The 21,049-nt window shown below is 39.0% G+C and overlaps 1 protein-coding gene across 6 annotated transcripts in view; it reads right to left on the reverse strand.

Annotated features, from left to right (window-relative positions):
- Positions 1-21,049, reverse strand: part of rgs3a (regulator of G protein signaling 3a) — a 156,984-nt gene that overhangs the window by 58,370 nt on the left and 77,565 nt on the right. For 4 of the 6 annotated variants that reach the window (XM_026173696.1, XM_026173697.1, XM_026173700.1 and 1 more), the window contains 3 exons: positions 16,492-16,535; positions 15,476-15,502; positions 1,131-1,265 (listed from right to left, as the gene is read on the reverse strand). In XM_026173696.1, the coding sequence (XP_026029481.1) occupies positions 1,131-1,265; positions 15,476-15,502; positions 16,492-16,535 (206 nt within the window). Of the gene's footprint in view, positions 1-1,130; positions 1,266-11,104; positions 11,668-15,475; positions 15,503-16,491; positions 16,536-21,049 lie in introns of those variants that run through there. The other 2 variants (XM_026173698.1, XM_026173701.1) reach the window with 2 other exon arrangements.

Below are 21,049 nucleotides of genomic sequence, written 5' to 3' on the forward strand. Positions count from 1 at the left end.
TAGATTTCCCTGGGTAGAAGCTTGAAATGACCAAACTGGGCCATGGTAATCTCAGTCACAGCATCCCCAGCAGCCACCCTGTTAATCAGGGCAGCAGAAGCCCCATGAGCTCTTAAAGATCAGTTCCAGTGCATCCTTAAGCGTGACGCATTGTGCTACATTAAGACAAGGATAGTTGACTAAGGTGCATTTAATTCATTTTTGAAATAGACCAGTGAAGACAAACAAGCACCTCTAATCAATTTTTGAACATTTTAATAACAAGAATGGTTAACTGAAACGTGAAAGAGAGGCCTTGACAAGCAGAATCAGTAGCTCACCGCAGCTGGGTGGATTTTAGCATCGTACAGTTTTCCTTCTTTTATTCCAGCCTACAAGTTTCCTGTTTTACTATCTGCCTAAAGTAACTAAGTAGTATGTAGCAACTGTTTCTTACAAAATTTCGTGGAAAAAACTGAAACAAATCTAAAAGGTTAATGCAGGTAGAAACAAAAGCTCAAATAATTTATGCACAAGCCTTTGCAGTGTATTATTATTATTAGTCCTTTATTTATCCAGGTAAAAAATCTCATTCCCAAGGTCATTATCTTTGATTATGCCATGGCATTGATTTTGAATAAAGTATGTCAGTGAGAAAACAAAGCACAGCCTCACACAGAAGGCAGAGTTTCTTCTCAAACTCTTTACCTCAATGAAAAAAGCACCTGATGCTAACAGCATTCAGTTAAACCTGCTGGTTACGGTTTATAAAAATCATACTGGTTTATAAAAGAAACTACAGGAACAAACACTGGCTTTTGCTAGGAGGATGTGGCCTAAATTTCCTTGAGGACAGTCAAGGAACTTTTAAACTTTGAAATTTACGTCAGACAAAGGCAGCATTGAACTTCCCCAGAGAAATGTAAGAGTTTCTGTGAGTGGAAAATCAGAATTATGGCAATAAGAACTACAGACGAGGCTTTTACATGCGTGACGTTACTGTGCACAAAGTGTGTGCAATTCACGGGGCATCTGTGATGGGGGGTTTGCACAAATATATGCATTCCCATGTGTTCATGTGTTTACTGATTCATCTCTGGCCTGAAATGAAATTGGAAATGCTCCTAGATATGTGTGTCCATGTGTCATACCTGTTCAAAATGCGGAACGGGAGGCTCCCTCCTGTGTAGTTGGAGCTGCTTGTCAATGTTGTCCTTCAGGCACTGACACACACGGCGCTTCTGGTCTGCTGAATAGGCTTCCAGGCTGAGCAGGCAGTCACACTTCTGGAGAGAGAGAGAGAGAGAGTGAGGGGAGAGAGGAGGAAAAGGGGTGGAGGAAAAGACAGCGGGCAGTTACGCATCTACTGTCAACTAAATGAAAAAGCAGTGTCTCCTGATGCTTGGATAGTGAAAGACTGTCACAGCAGAAGAAAATAAACATAATATAATATATAAAACACAAAAGTATAATAAAAATGAAAAAAAAGTGGCAAAAACAAGTTTTTCCCCATCTTACTGGCCCTTTTCAAGAAAACTAGAGAATACTAGAATGCTAGAGTTAACCGTGTGCCTGTTTGAGTGCCTCTTTCTGTGAGACCTTTAAGAGAGATAATGAATGACTATAGAATGACTATAGTATCTATATAGCATTTGACCTTGACTTAACATTCAGGTATTATGTGAGCCTTGTTTTTAGAACAGAGTTTAAGGTGGCACGCACCCACGCTGGGAAGCAAAATGCTTGCTTTAGTGAAATTGAATAAAGGCCAGCATCCACATTAGGCAGAATTTGATATGCTGACAAAATGATTATGTAGCCAGTGTCAAGCTGGTGCTCTTGAAAAAGTACCAATCAATGCATCCCCAGGAAATACATGAGAAAGAATCTGACGAGTGCTTAATTGGCTAAGAGTTGGCAAACAGCAGTCCAGTAACTTTTCACTCAAGAGGACATAAATACTCCTCGTACATTAGAATCTGCAATCGAAGACCTGTGACCATTCTCAGTAATGAACACATTAAACACTTAATGGATTAATGGGCCCATTTGTTTGTTGGCCGTGATTCAAGGAATGCATTTTTGATCAAAGATGGACTGTATCAAAAATAAATAAAGGAAAGGAAGAAGAGTTTACATGATAAAATATTTATGGTGAGGTCAGCGTCTGCCTTTCATAATGTTTGGTTCTGGTTAGTCACTTCCTGCTTTATTTTGAAATCTCTGTTCCTGCCTTTTTTCCCTTCTGTGTCTGCTTTATCGGTCTTGAGTGAGCTAATTGTCCTTCTCAGTTTATATACCTCGTGCCTAGAACCCTCCAGCTGTCTGAATGTCTTTGTTTAAAGTAGCTTTTATGCCTTCAATTCATACTCTTGTGTTTTCCTAGTATGTCTTCATTTTCCTGTTTATTTATTCCTTGTGTGTTCTTGACTTGTGATGGACGTCTTGCCTATTTTTCGACCTTGTCCTTTTACCTTCCTCTGTTTGCCTTCACTGCCTGCCTATGATTAAAGAGTGGATTTGGATTTTACCCTGCCTCTGTGCGTGCCTCCTGCATTTGTTTTTCCTCCTGTGTAATTATCACATTGCCACATAGTGCTGTTTGAAGTGGAGGTCTTAAAATGCCAACTTTTACTACTGTATAGGAATTTCTTTTACTTATGTATTAATCACATTATGTTATTGTATAATGCCTTGGTGCCACTGGATTTTAACATGTCTCACACTCATACTGTAAGACAAATGGTGGGGGTCTAGTAAGGAAGTTGGGGGAAGCAGACAGCTCCACAGGAAGAGTCTTTTGTCTCTTCGAGGACTCTGGGAGGTAGCAAGGGAGTGTGAACCTTAAGGTGTGAAACAGCTGTGTACTGCCTTTTGTTCCTGGAGAAGGTATTTAACTGAGAGCCATGCTAGGCTCAGAGAGACTCTGCTGACCGTCTGCCCCACGGTCATGCAGGCTCTCCACCAACTTGGTTGTCTGTTCTTTGTGTTTTGATTAAAGAATGTTAGCTACTGCTCACCACTCGTCTGCAGGCTTTATTTAAATGGAAAACTTCCACAACACTACACACGCTTTTGTTTTAAAATAATTTTTCTGGATCCAGCAAAATAAGGAATTCCTTTATGATCAAGTTCCCTCATATTATTGAGATTTCTCTGTTTCCTTTTAACCCCTTAAATGTAGGAAGTATGATACAAATTAAAACTCATATATGCCAATTTATATGTCTTTTTTTGTGGTCAGAAGATTCAATAAACATTAAATTTTTTCTAATTTTCTGGCAAGTTGCAACAGAACTTGGACTTGGTTTCTGGCCATTTGCAAGTTGAAATGGTCATGGTTCTCTTTGTGTTGGTCCTGTGATGGACCTGTCCAGGGTGGGGCAGGCTCGAGCCCCATTGTGACCCTGAACTGGATCAAAGGTTAAGAACAGGTGGATGGATGTCTGGAATCGTCTAAAATGCATTTTCTATGCAAAAACAGTCTGGTTTTCTACCATCTACCAAATCCCTGTTTGTGCACATGTGCTCAACCTTTGCTGATAAATCATTGAGTCACATTTTTAGAGAAGTAACAAAGTCAAATTCTTTTTTTTCTGATGAATATTAAAGGAACCTTTTGTTCTCAGACACACTGGTTTTCTATTTCTCCTCCTTTTTATTCTTTGATAAATTCCATTTATCTCGGCTGCTCCGTTTCCAGCAATGTCAGGGAAAAACATTTGTGTCCTGACATTTCTGAACACGACTCGGGCTATAAATAGGATTTTTTCCATTTTGTACAAGTCTTCAGAGATTGACTGAAGTCCTCGGGGTTTTTCTTGATGCTCACTGCCCTGGTCAGTGGTGAATGAAGATGCTAGCTTATTTGCTTCTCTACTGGTTGCATGGTTGTTGGGTTTATTGTGCATCCTCTACTGTGTTTCTGCCATTTGAACTGTTTGAATGTTACTCAGAGTCCTGCTGAAGATGAGGATAGTGCTGCTGAAAGGTCCAGTGGTGAAAAGTGCTTGATGTGGTTAAAGTTTTCTCATTTTTGGCATTACTAATGGCAGTTAAATGGTACTTATGGTGTCGCTGTCAAGGGAGGCCACTGTTAGTCTCTACTCCTGCTTATAACCCCTTCAGTCTTAAGGGTGGTCGGGTAAATATCTTTTGCGTGCAATTTTTTAAAGTGGTCTTAAGAAAAAGTTCTCCAGACTTTATGACGGTATTTCAAAGTTTTTCTTTGGACATTGTCTGCTTTTTCACTCATTTTCATTCCAGTCCTTTTAACTCACCACTTAACCACGATTTCTTTTCTTGTTTGTTTTTTTGCTAAACCATGTAACATTAGCCTGAATATTTTAAGCACAGATAACAATGCCTACTGCTGTGTTTTTAAATTGTCTCGTTCCAGCGGTGGGCCTGTGCTAGACAGACCCAACACCTACCTCAAGGGATAAACCACTGTTATGTCTACACATAAACCAAATTATAAGTTGTATCTTTAGGCACCTGGTTGTGTGTTTGAGACAAAAATCCCACACACACTGCCAATGCAGTAAAATCATATGTGGACAGAAAAACAGACATCAGTCATGGATTGGCCTCCCCAGAGCCTGAACCTAAACATTACAGTTATGTTCTCTAGAAAGAAAACACAAGTAAAAACAACCAATGTCTAAAGAAGAGCTTTGAGAAATTGAGCATCTAATATTAAGTTTTCATTTAAAAAACATAAAGTAAAATAAAAAAAACATAAGTCGCAGTAAGAGAAAAAATAGGTAGGTGGGATAGCAAAAGAATTTATGATATTGGGCCTGACGTTTTTCTGTTGCACCACAGCATGATGAAATAGGGGCTTATTCAGAGCAGACAGAAATCAATGTTAATGTTCTTTGATATCCATCATTTGGACTGAATCTGAGTCTATGAGGCTGCAACAAGAGCCACAAGGCTGGGAACACAAGCACACATGGACACACACACAGAGGGACAGACATACAATGAGTTAAATGTAAACAACTAGCCTCTGGGCAAACTAATACAGCTCCCAGTGAAAAAAAAACTGACATTTCTATTTAAGGTCTAAGGTTGAGCTCTCGTGCAAAGCATTGCATGATCTTCCTCATGCCAGGAAAGGTCAGAAAATGCTGTTCAACAACCTCTCTGAAGAGAAGCATGTACGGCATTCAAGCTGGAAATAATCCCGCATTCTCTGCTTCCTGAAAAGCAAACATTTAGGATATGGCTTATTTACGACAGATGCTGTCCCAGAGGCAGACATGCAACTGCATCCGCACACATCAACCACAGCTTTACACTCTGTATGTAGCACCAGTCTGAATTCATTTTATAAATATAATCTTACTGTAGGGACATATTTAGAAGACATAATGGTTCAAAAAAAAGAACAAAAAGGCTTCCAGCTGGGACAGTGAGTCATTGCGATGCACACATCTCAGAGCTGCAGGAAGGCTTACATCCGTAATCTGTCAAAGAGAGGAAGTGTGTATGTTTACACAGTTTTAGTTGTGTACATATTACACTGCAAGCCACTTATTGACACCATGCACATTTTGTTTTGGCCATAACATGAAGTCACTCTTACTGCGAGGAATAGAGCATGTAGGGAAGTGCATTTTCTTTCCCATCTTAAAAATGCACCATGCTCTGTTGGGCGACTACTAATGATGGTTTGTTTGTCTCCAGCTAACAATTTCTGCAATCCATTTCCATTTTTCCTGCTTATATTTGGTGTGCCATTATTACAGATATATGAGCTGTACTGTTAAACTGTGTATTATTACATCTATCTGGGTCTACTTTCCCTGACAGTGACTTGTGCATCATTGCATTACGTCAGCTGAAACGATCCGTCACGCCAGTAAACTGTTGACAGTTCACAGATTGCATGTTTTGGGCGGGAATCGTCAGGACCCTGCAGGGGGTTTCTGTACTGTTGCCACCACAATCTATTCGGCAGGGCAATCTTTTAAACACATTCAAGTGCCATTTCACTTTTCCAGTGCATACACTAGGCCTACATGTCTTTTGGGGATGCAAAGAACTAATTTAAGGCACAGCTAAACAAATTAGCTTCAAAATCGGGACCGTTTTCAACTTCAAGACCTTAAAGTCACGCTGACTATATGGAAGCAGCTTTTTATGGTCATTTTGTTTTTTAAACAGGATTCATCAGTGGCCCAGGCTGCAATGTTAGAAAGAACAAGCCACTCAATGCTAAGCCAACTGAACCCCTTATTGTAATAATTAGCATTAATTGAGTTACCGTCTATGATGATCATAGAATTATTTGCTAAAATAAGTAAATTCCCTTTACTTGGGTCTCTGCATTAGTTCACCCTGTTTATAAATCCACCCTTCCAAGAGATAAACATAAGAGCTAATGAAACAAAATTCAATGAATGGTCACTGGCCTGCCATGGAGTGGCTAAAAATACAGGCAGCATTTCCCCTTAATCAGATTGATTAAAGTGCTCCCTGGTTGAAGCCCTCCCCCTGAGCCATCTGGCAGATGAGTTTTCAGTGCACTGGACCGCTGTCAACACAGCTCACCTAAACTGCTTTGGCACAGGTTAGCATGGTTTCAATGACAGCTAATGCCCATGTTTTTTTTTTCCTTCTTTCTGTTTTTCACATCACCTGCTAACGATGATTCTGCTGCCTTGTGTTAACGATCACAGACTAAATACGAGAGCTCGAAGGTACAGTTTGACATTTTGGCAACAATATTATTTTGTTGTCATTCTATAACTTGGATGAGACGAGCGACAGTAATATAGTGATTCTGAAAAATAAAAATGCTAGAGGCAGTAGTCAGTAAAGGTAGCAGGCAGGTTTTCCTTGTGCTTTCCAGTTGTTTTTTATCACCTAAGGAGAGCATGGCTTCCTTTTGAGCAGAGTTATGAAAGCTGAACCTTTATTGTCCTGAACAGTCATGTGAAAGATAAAGTTTTCAAAGGACTGAAACCCTGTACTTTCCATAGTAAGTAAGAGGGTAAGAAGCAACAAAGTGCATGATAATTAAATCTGCCTGATTGAGTAAGGGTCACACGAACCAAGGTGTGAATGCTTTGTAAGATACTGCTCCGCCATGCCAACCTATTTGTTATTAAGGTCACACGGAGGTGTGAGCGAGGCTTGAAATGCCTGGGAATGGGTCTCAAGATGACGTTACAGGTGGCACATAGTTGTTCACAGTGGAAATAGATGGCCTCCTTTTACACCATCTGTCTCAAACCATTTGTGTCCTCGATCTAAAAATCTGAAGATTAGTATCCTCAAAAGAGTGTCATTTTTCCTTTAAATATACTTATAGAAGAAAGGGAACTTTCTCCAGAGGACTGTTATCACTGAGCGTCAAATATTGCTGCAGCTTGTAAAAATCACTGGTAAAAATTAACATGGATCCTCCTTTATTGTTAAAGACGTATTAAAATGTTTGCGGCGCTGGTCTGCGTATTGGCATGCCAAAGCCCAAGACCCATAACTGTAAGCCAACTATCGTTTGATTTGCTGCCCAAACAAAAGATCTGAACAGCAGTTGGATGGGGTTGCCGTGTTTAGAGCCAGAGAGGCGTGTATGAACTGATCATATAAAGGATGTCCCCTCAAGTACACAATAAAAAGTCTGAAACCTATTAAAACCTACTGCTTTCTCAGTAGTCTGAGGCCTGAGCATCTGCTCATCAGACTTTCTCATATAGACACTCACTGCAATATCATCATCCATCAACTAACGTTCACTGGTAAGTAAGCATTTTCTAAATCCCAAAATATGACAGAAAAATGGGAAATTCCGAGGTTATTTAGGCCATATGGAAACACGGTGTGACTTAAGATGTGTGCTCATGGAGATTTATAACATTCTCCACGCACTTACCTCCATTAAAATCATTAAAATCAGTACATATTTCTTCAGTAAGGCAAAGCTCTCTACAAGGCAGATAAACACATAATGCCACCAGCGGCACTTGCTGTAGCAGAATAATGATAATAAAAGCATAAATGCTGTTATGTATTTTCAGTTCATCTGTAACAGCCATAATAGAGGAATTGTTCCGGATATATCAAGTGTGACATCAAGCCAGTTTTTTTTTCCAGAGTAAATCTTTGTACATCATCACACGAGCAGCGTCATACCGTATTAGTCATGTCCAACGCACTTGTGCTGAACATGTGACTCACTGTGTCACAAATGAGTGAGTTACAGTGAGTTACGTCACTGTCCTTAAATCCTTTCTGGCTGGCTTTATGTCTTTCCTGGCATTACTCTCAATTACTCTGGGCTAAGGGATCTCGCTTGTGGACCACTGAGGCTTTGCAATCTTAGTATTTAATGCATTTATAGATACAGCATAGGTGACATGTGAACACGAGCTAATGATACTTAAGCAGCTAGCTGACTCTTGGTTCAGAATGCCCTCACTAATGTCACTGGATGTGGAAGGAGCATGGCTCTTGGGATAGTAACTTGATTATTTTGCTACCAGGTGGAAATATCTCAACATCTACCGCACTGATTGACACATAATTTTGTACAGACGTTGGTTCATCAGAGAACGAATCCAAGAATGAAATGACTTTGGTGATCTTGTGACTCTTTATAATCACTACCCTGACCTATGAATTTAATATCACCAAGTTAGCATCATATTTATACCAAAGCACATATACATGCGAGAGTCACTAATTTAACCAGTTTTCACTTATCACATTATAAATGTGCAAGAGAATGGTGCAGAAAAAATGATCTGTGTAGTGTCAGAAAGGGTTTTGGGTTTGTTTGGTTTTTTTGCCTCTTCATTGAGTTTCCTAAATGGGAAATGGGGAAATTAATGACTGCATTCTTCTTCTTTCTCTACAGCAATGCACTATTTTTAGTATGAAGCAGCAGATAGTATCTCATGCAATGAAAAGGTCAGGAAAAATAGTCAAGTCTCGGTTTCACCTATCACTGTCTCATGATGGCACTATTCTGAAAAAATATTTATAGTCTTCCCAGTTAAATCCATTGAGCCAATGTGTGTTTTTCAAGCTGAAAACCAGGTTCGTTGCATCTCTCATCTCTCTCTTTCACGGGCTAGCAGGTAATGGTGTGATTAACTGTCAATAAATTGCACAAAGAAATTCACAAATCAAGTTCCACATGAAATGTGCAGGATGTCATTTCCTCATGACTCCGTGTTTTTCCCACACTCTTTAATCTATTTCTCATTTGTTTGTCTGCTTTTGAGCTCAGGGCTCTTCTGTGGGTTGCATCGGCAGAGCTGCTACGAATAGAGCATGTAAATTGGAGTTCTTGGCCCGAGGCCCTTCCTAAAGCCACCAGGGAAGATGGTAAGCACATGACAGGACCCACAGATGTCAAGTACTGTTTCAAAAGTTTTTTCTCTCAGTTTGTGCCTTTTTTTAGCAGAAGTTTTGCATTCTTTCCATCACTATCCAGTGAGGGAGTTCATTGATAATTTAACTTATTTGCTCTTTTCATATGACTGTGTGCTGTGCTTTTATTGCATAAGCATAATTGTCCATAGACAAAGATGCTTTTTTTAATAAACTTTTCCAGTCGATAGCAAAGTGTCTGCAAGTTGTTGTGAAAGCCTGTTGTAGTTAATTACTCTAAGTATGTCATACAGGGGAAACATATATTATTGATTTGGAAATTACTTCATGATTCTTCACCCTTAAAGGTTTATGAATAATTTAGAGGCTGAAGACGATTTGCTCTACACCTGATGAAATAGGGAGATAAACCACAGTTTAGTGCAGCTCAAGAGAGTACTTTGTCTTTGTCATAGATCTCAGTGCAATCATTTTATTAAGATGGACGTCTTTAAGTGATTAAATTTAGATGTATGCACAGCCCAATCTGCGCTGGCATATCAAATCAGACAAAAAGCCAAGCACACTTTAAGTTGTGACTCAGCTTGAGGGAAGAGGGTACATCTCAGTTCAATTAGACCCCTGAGAGACTGGACCCAACCTTGCCCTGTAATGGATAGCCATCATAAAGTAGGCATTTTGCTGACAAGAGCCCCTGGTTGCGTATCAGTCGTGCCCTGCCTTCAGACTGCAAGTGACAGCCAGTGTATCATGCAGCCAATGATGCAACTTAAAGCAAAGGGAAATTCGGATGTGTGTGGAACCTCAGACAAAGGCATACTGCAAAAACACAGAAGCACCTCTGAGACATCTTCTTAATCTTGGACTCAAACAGTGAGTCTTCAACTTTTATTTACTCTATGAAAAAACCACACACTGCATCGCCCTGTGCGTAATAAAATGAGAACACTTTACATTTATTCTACAGGCAGTTTGCATAAATTTCATCTGAGTTCAAAACACTGTCCTATGTTAGCCTGACGACAGCGCTCCCTTGCTGTTCTCCAGCCTCGAAATCACACTGTGATTTCACCTAGTTTGGCAGAGTCTCCGCTTATCTGATCTCTTCTTCGTTATTCTGTGGCATCTCCACAGAGCTACTTACTCTGTGGAGATGCCACAGAATAACTACCGATGTACAAAAGGCAATTATTTCTAAACCAACAACTGGAAGATACTTATTGACAGGATTTCTCTACTGTATGTTAAAGGTAAGCACTATTTTCAGCCAGGGCTTTGAGAAGATGGAAGTTATAATTTTATTGTTTTTTGGTGCTCCACTGCGCTGCAGTCAGACACTAATGGCAATTTCTTGGAAACGGTGGTAAATGAGAGACCATGCACTTCACTTAATGGAATTCTCATCTTTCATTTGTTGAATAATCCACACACTTTAGCAACTATTAGAAGAGCTATACTCAGACAGGAAGTTTTGGTACGCCATAAAGCACCAGATTATTACATTCGATTAAATACTCACAGGTAACCTCTAAATTTACACACATGCAGGTAACTTTTGTCCAAATGAATGTTTATATTCATGTTCAGACTATGATAAATTAACTTCCATGAGGAAAAAACAACCAGAAAATCTTTTTTTTTAACAGATAGAATAATTTTCCTCTGTTATCTATCACTCTAGAAAATGCCACTTTGAGTTCGGCTCTTGCTGTCCTGACACAGAAGTCAGTTAGCAGCAGAAGTCTCTGTTTTTAAGAGTGCTCTCGACACTTACATCTCCACTGTCAGATAGCAGGTGCTGCTGAAGAGAGCTCGCCTCCCTGACGAACCTTTTCTTAGGCCCAACTCGGTCAGCCAGGTTGCCCATGATCAGTCTACGATTTTAGCCCACCGGTAAATAATCTCATTCAACTGTCTCTCCTTTCTCTGTCTGTCTTTTTTTCTTTTCATTTACCTACTCAACTCTTCCTTACTTTCTCTCCTCTCCTGCGTCACTGACACACTTACAGACGCACACTCACACTTGAATTTCCAGTTGCACCCTCCTGTCCCTCTACACACACACACACACACACACACACACTTTTTTTCACGTATAAATCTGGGTTAGATCAGTCCTGTTTTGAGCGAGATCTAAAATAGGATGACCTCCAGTTACGGAGGAGAAGGGCAGGAGTAGACAAAAGGAAGGAAGAGGACTGTAACAGTGTCACAGGCAGACAGATTAAGAGAGAGGATTTTATAACTGTTTACAATTTCATGAGAAACGGGAGCTTTTCTCACATCTGCAGAACGAAAGTCTCTGCTGTTTCTCTTAAGGAGGTCCAGAAGAGAATCATAGTAAAAATAAACCTTATTAAATCTTACTTAAAAATGAAAATTAAGCGTGACGTGTCAGAAAATGGTAAATAAAATCAGATCTGACGCTGTATTTGCATTGACATTAATATTTTTGATTAAACCCGATAAGGGCGCCAGTTAAGAAATGCTAAAGGAGTCTTCATTTTTTGTGGATGCGTACAAATGCAGGTTTCTTTTCTTCTTTTAGTCCGATAACTGAATTACTAATATTTGTGCACAATGTATATCAAGCCAAAGGTAATGACGGTACATCAATGAACAGGGTCGCTTTAACATGTTAGTGCAATTCAATTAGGCATTCTGCTACATTCTCTATTGTGCTAACTGTTGCTACTCAACACATCGTTGCCCTCTGGTGGTCAGGAGATACGATCCCCTATTACTACTCCTTTAATATCTTTTCCCTATCTGTGCTTTTATCTGTGTCTTTTACTCTTCACTTTACATACCAATGCACCCTATTAAAGGGAACATAACCACTCAGTTGAGACTAATCAAGACTCTGATGTGTTAACACACAATGGAGGGCAGATAACTTTACTCCCACATACACACACGAGCCAACTGTTGTGTTGATAACACTACGGCCTCTCTGCATAAGACACTCAGTACAGATGCCTCTAATAAAGAAACAAAGAATCAGGGAAGATCATCTCGACACTGTGAATGCTGGGAAAGCAGTGGAATTCCACTCATTTCACTCTGATAAATTTCACATCTTAGAGTAAGTCGTGTATAAAAAGCCCTTTTTTTTAATACAATACAGCTGTTTTAAATGAGCACTTCTATTTTTTTCTAATCAACCTGTCCTTAATATCAAGCTAGGTTACTGCATTTAATCCAGCTAATATGTATCCAAATTGTAATTATATATTCACATACAATTAGCTACAACACCTGGGTTTCATCATTTATTTCTAACACGTCCAAATTTATAGGAAGGGTTTTGTTTAATGGCCAGAATTGCACAGAAACAGCGCTGGTGAAGTCTCCACCGATCCTGTCATAGTCTCGGACTGTCGACTTGTCTCCATTACTGTCATCCAAGGTCTCACTGCTGCATTTGTCATCCCTCATCACAACTTTTACAGACACAGAACAAGTCAGCATGCCTAAAAGGATCATCACAGAGGCTCTGTTCTTGGACTGATACATTTTCCCGGATAAATGCTCCCTTTAAGCAATATCAGGAAGCTTAGGGAACTGTATAAATTTCTTTTTTTTTTTTTTTACAGAGATGACGAGTTCAAGGTGTTGGCTTGGCTTCAAATTCCCCACATGACCACCCCCACCTAACAAGTTGCAGGAATTAAGCTTTTCTGCCTACATCTCCATGCCTGATACCAGAGAATACCTTCAAAGATCGTATGGAGTCCATGACTGTATAAGCTACAGCTTTCTGGCAGCACAGTGAGGACCTACACTGTATTAGCCAGTTTGGATGGATGTGTCGGATAAACAGGAAGCTAAGCCAAGAAAATCTTGTCTGGAAACAACAACTCACTGGCTTCTTGTATGATACCTGCCATATATGCTGCATTAGATTTGGGAGGATTGTTGCAGCTGTCTTAGCTGACAAGCTGTATATATGTAACAAGAGCCCTGCAGATATACAGATATATCAGCAGCACAACACTGACAAATGACAATAAGAGTTATTTACAGCTGATATATAATCACTAAAACATGTTTTTTAATGTTTTGTACTGCACCCAAAACCTGCCATTAACTTATTCAAACTCTGTCTCTTTCTTTTCCATTCTGCTTTATGTAAGAGTTTCTATATGTGTGTTGTCTAATTGGACAGAGTGAATAATATGGGAGCCTTTTCCTTTTTCTTTTCCAACCAGTGGGGCAGATTTTAGGCCCTTCTCATTATGTCTGGAATGTCAGAAACAAAAAAAGACCCTTTTAAAGATTCATAAGCTGCTAATGAGGTTACGCAGCACATTTCAAAGCAAAAACAGTGTGACGAGGTGTGTGTGTCTGTGTGTGTGCACAGCTCACAAAAAGAAGATGGGGGTTATGCAATACTGTTGCTCAGTGAAAAGATTAACCAGATGAGCAGACACTGTCAGCTAAAACAAACGGCAGACGTCTGACTGGATTGTGAAAAAGGAAACTGGTTCATGTTTTCAGTTTATATTCTAAACCACTTCTGACAACTTCAGTCTGTAGTGTAAGAAAGGGGTCTTAAAAATTATCATGTGCATTTATATAATGCCAAATGACAACAACGGTTGCCTCAAGGTGATTTATATTGTAAGGTAAAGATAATAATGCCTAATACCTCCTATGTGTTTCCTTGCTTAACTAAAAGTAGCTTCCAAAACAGTAACTTTGTTTTATCTTTATGGGACACTAGTTGTACATCTCATATATTCAAATAGCATAAAGCCACTAGTGCTCACCTCAGTCTCCCAGTACATTCACCTATGAAATAAGTTTGAACATCCTAGGTGACTCCCGTCTTGAGTCATCCCATTCACAAGATTTTCCAAAAACTTGACCTCTGACCTTGAGGTTGAGGTCACTGAGACTGGAACTTATGTGAAATTCTTAACAGGTGCATTTATTATATCAATTGCAAAATCATAGATCACGTCTCTTTCACGTTATCATGTTCACAAGATTTTCAGAAAACTTGACCTTGATCGTGAGATCAAGATTTCAGCTGGTCTGAGATTTTTTTGGTAGATGCACCAATGGCATGAATTTGAAAATCCTACATCGTGTCATTTTCAAGTTGTTTTATTCACAAAGTTGGGTGTCCATCCCAACTGCTCCCCCTTTTTACACCTGAAAGGTAACACACAATAGTATTTTACACTAACAAAGACATTGCCAAAGCACTTGGGATGAGGAAACTGGACAAATGGAGGACAAAACAAGAAGCAGCAGGCTTAAAAAAACACCATCTACAATAGTAGAGGACAGGCCACAAATACTTGGTGGCCTGTCTACATTTTTGATGATGGCTTTCTTTTAATCTTCAGTAACCATACAGCATACAGGAATGTGTACAGACATGTCTGTGTTCCTGACTGCTGACCTGGTAATTGTCAGATATTTCTTACAGTATCCTGTATTTGACATCTAACAAACAACTCCACTAGGGTGTGGTTTCCTTTTGGAAGTAGTTTCTTATTAAATAAAACAGAAATGCACTTTTAAAGTGTTCTTTTTCTCTCATTATTGATTTCTAAACAATGCCGAAAATAAATGTTTAAGTTGAACGCTCATTTTAACTACTGCTGATCACCGCTTCTGTTGATAAATAGCAAACAGTGACACACCTTTTGGCTGTTGTTTGTTGAACATTAATCATTCAACTTTGCAATGCATGTTCCTGCTCGGGAAACAAAATACATTTTTTTTAAATGATAAAATGGTTTCAAAGCACAAACCTAACCTTTGCTGTTGTGCTATCGAGCGACACCTCCATAAATCTCTATGAGTAACGCTTCAGCATGCTAATGTTAATAGCTTAAGCATTTTGAGGCATACTTTTATGCTCTGCCAGATGACTTGCTGAAAAATCTGGATTAATCTGCAGTAAGGTTTCCAACGCTGAACATGTTTTTATATAAGTCTTCGAAACATTTGCATAGTAATGGAGCTGCATCATATTATTACGCTTAAGGGCTTCTTACAGTTGAATGCAAACAACAGCATAAGAGATGTGTGCACGTTGTGGAAGGGGAGGAGGTGAAACGGCGGATGACAGCAATTTGTAAAAGGTGATGAAAATATAATGTATGGCAACATTAAAAGCATAATGAACCTGCTTTTTCATTTCCTTTCCGTGCACCTTGCAGCGTTAAAAAAAAATGCAATCAAGTTAGCAAGAAGTGCGAGCAGGAGGGGCATCTCAAGAAGAGGAAAGCAAATGACTGGCTACTTATTGTTCTTATTGCCCCTTGGGGATAAAAACGTCTTCTGATTTTGATTCTGATGGTAAGGTCATGTATAATAAAACTGAAAATTTGACTAATTATTGCTGTTAATTAGCAGCACTGATTAAAAAGTTCTAATTTTAAGCTCAGTAAGAGAAAAAAACTGATTGTGATTCACTAAATGAAATCTCACACAGGTATTCATGAATGTGATTTACATTATAAATATATATGAGCTCATTTCAGACCTCTGGGATTTTGTTATGGCCATGTTTTGTTTGTTTTTTAAACACTGGAAAACATTTAGCCTTTAGAGAGCCATTTTCATTTCAATGATAATGGCACCTTTCCTTTTATCTCAAAATGCCAGCCTGAGAGGTCTCACAGCAGATGCATGAAGTTATTATTATTTTTCTTTATAAGCGCACCCACACGAAGCAACAAAACAAATCACGATGTAAACAGAGAGACGCATCACGTTTGACGCATTAACGTGTTCGATGACGATTATGTTTATTTCTTAATATCTCAATAAAAAGCTATTTTCTACTGCTAACTTATTCATGAGGGGTCACCACAGGGGTAGCTTCGCATATATGATTTGGCAGATTTTCATCTAAGTAAACAATTTCAGTGTTTCCAGTAAGGGAACATATGTGAAAAATCACGTGTGAAGGAGTGAGGCCTGTGATGGAGTCAGAACTAAGGAAAACACAGGGAGAAAAAACTCTTTCATTAAAGTTATCTGCTAATCCTTCTTGCCTGAAATGTGATTTCCAGCGGAGCCAATAGCCCCTTCTGGCTCACAGACCAAATGGGCCGCTCTAGTTAAACCCTCCTTGGCGCTCTGCGTCTTTGCTAATTTTTCTTTTTCAAACACGCACATAAACACACTTTCTCTTACCTCCGTCATGTGAATAAGGTAGAATCTCAGTTCTTCAGCGTAATCTGCAAGACAAATTAAGGAAGACGATGATGTTAACAAGACTTGTTTTTTTTGCCAAGCCAACTCTAGTGCGCTCTTTTTTGCTCGCTCGTGTCCTTCTTGTACACAAAGCAGCATTCCTGATTTCCGATTACGATACTGACAAAATGCTTTTTATTGATGGAAAGCTTTTACTGTACGTCAGCTTCATAGACATCCTCCCATATTTCACTGAGAAAGCCCTCTGTGAGACAGGCCTGTGTGTCTGGAGTCAAGATAAATGGTTGTAATCGAGTCAACGCACGCAGTCGAACTCAGACCCCCAGAATTTATACATCGTGGTTTAATGTTGTGTTTTGTTTCGCATAAGCAGACACACAGATCAACAAATCTATCCATCCACAGATCTATCTCTGTCTGTCTTACGAAGCCAAATAAGGTAATAAAGTCAAATTATTAAAAGATATTAATTGTTTATTAAGACATTAAAAATGAGTTTCACTTACTGGAATGTGTGTGTGATTTTATTTGATATGATTTTCATTTGATTGTTGTTGAGAATGACCAAATAACACTTTTATTCAAATGTCTCTGATGTTCACTGGCGCACTTTTTTTTATTAATTGAGCATGACCCATTGGAAATTAGTGGAAAATTGCTTGGATTAAAAAAAGAAAAAGAACCCAACCTTTCAGAGGAAATGTTCTAACTTCGACAGAAAGAAGATTAATACATAACAGTTTGTAACTGCACTGTCACAAACACTGATTTAAGTTTAACCCAACCAGCATATTTAATACTCCCCCGTGTCTGTTCATAAACTTACAAACAAGAGCAAGAAAGAGGAAAGAAATGTGTAATGCGCTGGTTGAAGACCAATCCCCTCTGGCTGCAGCAGTGTTAGAGTTGCCAGAATGTTCCATCATAATTGCTTTTTGGATGGTCAAATCACGCTTTGGGACTATGTGGGTTTGTGTCTGATGATTTCTGTTACTCTGTTTAACAAAACCAAATGAGACAGCTGTCAGCTGAGAAGAAGTGAGCAAGAAGCCAAAGTAGCAACCTCTCTTCACTTTCCGTTGAAAGAATTTACAATCAAAATGCTGTTTAAACGGGGATTTTCCTCCTCTTTATGATCATCTTTTCAGTTTTAACCCCCATTTAAGTTTAGTAGCTCAGATTACCTTTAAATACATTTAGAGGAGCACACCCTAACCAGAAAAACTGCAAAATACCGCAGGGCGATTGCTTGAGGAGGTAAAAGCCAATGTTTGTTTAGGCGACCCCTTGTGGCTTTAAAATCTCTAGTCATTTTTGGCTTTTTTTCAGGCAAACCACTATTCAAGCAGAAGATGTAACAAAGGACATACAGGAGAAGGTTTTAGCATGTGATCTGCATCTGTTATGCCCCAAGCCATAGTCTTTCCCCAAACCTAATCAAGTGGTTCTGAACTAAATCTCACCAGGACGTGACAACCAAAAATGATGAGTCAGCTACGGTCAAATATACACAGGAAGAAACCCCTGCTTATGTGCAGTCCGGTAATCTAAGAAATACAAAATGCCAGGTCCATAACCTACAACCTTCCTAAATGCTCTGTAGCAGAAAAACGTCTTATCATCTGTGTGAAAGCCGTATTTGCCAACCTGAGAAGACTGTATGGTGTTTTATGGTGTCATTGTGATGCAACAGTTTCTGTGAGGAAGTGTCATTTTTCAGTCCAACAACACTGAGAAACAGTATTCAAAACTTTATCTCTTCTCTGAAGCACAAATTGACACATGTTTTCTATACTTACAAGGCCATGTGTGAATCCAGATTCTGAATAGTGACAGTAGGAAACAACAACGGAGGCCCAAAACTCTTCCTGCTGCTTTTTTGTGTGTGTTTTGTTCTGTTTTTGGCTCTAATTTTTCTCCACATTATAATGAACCACTACAGTGTATAACCAAAGCCCGTGTGATGTGCAGAAGCATCAGCAGAGGTCACTGTTGGATATATTTCTGATGTCAAAAAGCAGAGTGCTGTCATACTGCACAGGATTGTAAAAAGCTAATAATATGAGTAAGGTTTAAGTTTTAAATTAGAGAATAATACCGATGGAGACATCCTGTAACAATTTAAAGATTTCTTAAAAGATAGAATTTTTTTTAAACTTGTACTTAATTTCCAAAAAGTTATCATTTGAAATGGAAGTGGATCAAGAAAACCATGATACAATGCTGTCTGAGGTATAATACTTGCAGTTCTTTACAGTCACTCAAGTTTTCTCGTTAATCGACTGAAGAAAAAGATGAGATTACCTGGTACCAAGAAAGTAAAAGATAAAGAATTTTGGTTCAAGAGTCAGAAGGTTTCACATCATGGTGAGCGTTAGTCTTGTTAGCTTGTTTAGTGTAATAACAATATTTAGACTGACACAGTGTAATTTTGGCTTTACATGTGTTTTTTACTCTCTCATTGTTTCCCACGCTCCTCTGCCTAGTATTGGGGTGGCAGGAACACAGGAAAGCCCCTTTACTGAACGTGTACTGTGTACTTACACGCACACACACACAAATGCATAAAACACACCCTCACTGAAACAAACACAATCCCCCGGCGCCTCTTTCCTGAGTGACGCTGCTGAAGCAAAATAACAATGACAGGGTTCAGGGTGGAGATTTGTGTGTGTGCGTGTGTGTGTGTCCTCTCATGAAGAACACACAGACACGCAAACTCAATTGAATCCCCACCCTGCTGATCACTGATTGTTTGGGTGCAGGATGGAGGTCAGAACTGGACCAGAGGAGGAGCAGTGTCTACAGAGAAGAACAGCTCAGAAGTGCTACTAGTTTCAGTCAAATCCTATGACAATGCATTTCCAATGTAATGCTGCAATTAATAAAACTAGTTAATATGTCCTATTTCCGTTCATCCCTGTCAAAAAATGTGTCACAAATATTTCTGACTTAACAGCTTGTTAAAATGAAAGAATGATTTCAAAGTTTTTACCAAAACTTGTCAATAAAGGAGTGTAAAAGATGGAAGGACCTATATTAGTTCTAACAGTCAGAAATCCACAAATGCTCTGGCTTCAAAAAGAGATCTGGTTGTCCAGAAAACAATCCTGCTTCCCTCATAAATTATGACCTCAGTTAGCGCTTTTCTGAAGATTTGAGATATTTTTATAACAACGCATTGATCGAATTGATTGCAAAAAATACACAACAAAGCTGGCAAATGAATGTCAATGATGCTAAACTTCAAAACTATGGTCCACAAATCAGTGGATGACTTCATGAGCAAGTCCATTATTCAGTCCATTGTTACAACATGAAAAATAATTGACACAAACTCCATCGTAAAATCTCCTCCATAGTAGGCCTGATATCAGCCAATGACGAAACTGCCTACAAACTGCCAACAAAAACCAAGGAAACAATAGAGGCCGTCAGGAAACACACTCTGCATACACAGTGAGGACGTAGATTGTTGGTATTCACATGTCAGCTGACCTCACCTGGACCACGTGTATCTCCCATCAGGTGGGGACAGCCAAACAGAGGCTTTACTTCTAGAGGAAGTTAAAGCATGTTCGCCCCCCCCCCCCCCCCTAGCTGAACAGGAGAGAACAGAAAGGACCTACAACTGGTGGTGAAGGCAGCAGAGCACATCATCGGGATGACTCTCTACCCTCCCTCAGTGGCCAAAACCAAAAGACAGCCAGCTGTATCACATTGGACCACACCCACTCTAAACATCACCTATTCTTAACCCCGGCGTTCTGGGAAGAAAGTCAGATCAATCAAGTCCAAAACCAAAAGATTATAAAACATCTTTTTTCACTGGCAGTAAAAAGCACTGCCCCTCCTCCCCTCCTTACAGCTGTGGAGTAATAAATCTTTACCCAAAGAGCAGGAAGTGCAATTTTTAAAAACATGTCACTGTTATTCTGTATACACTACCTCACTGTGCTTACCTTTTGTCATGTTCACGCTATTGCATGTTTTTGTATTTTCATTGTTTTCATGAATAATGATGATAAAGACCTATTATATTTTAGATAACAAGTTTAAAAGGTTTTTAAATATTCGGTTTGATTTTACTCCATGTCCTATTATCTATGGTTATCTTTTTAATCTTCTTGTCTTAGGGGAATAAAACTCTAAAAATGAAAAAGTACAAGTAGTCCAAACTAAAAACTACAAAACTACAAAAACAAAGCAGTTAGGACTCAGAAATGATTAGATCCAATATACAGTTACTGTGAAAATACTGAAAGTGAGCTCTGATTTCTCTATAGAAAACAAAACTGTAAAAAATAATAAATAAATGAATAATTTAAAAAAGCTGGGTAGCCTTTTCAAGTTTATTCAACTAAAGGTCTTAAGATATGTATTGAAATCAACTCTTAGTGTGCTGTTTTACTAACATAAAACCATCTCTTTTGTCTTACTACAGCAGCCAAACAGATATGGCTTGTTGTGCCGGGAGAATTCAAACTTCAAATTCTGGAAGAAAGGAATCTGCTTCATTACTCTTTTATTAGTTTAG

This window comes from Astatotilapia calliptera, chromosome 7 (genome assembly GCF_900246225.1).
Source record: "Astatotilapia calliptera chromosome 7, fAstCal1.2, whole genome shotgun sequence".
Classification (NCBI taxonomy): domain Eukaryota; kingdom Metazoa; phylum Chordata; class Actinopteri; order Cichliformes; family Cichlidae; genus Astatotilapia; species Astatotilapia calliptera.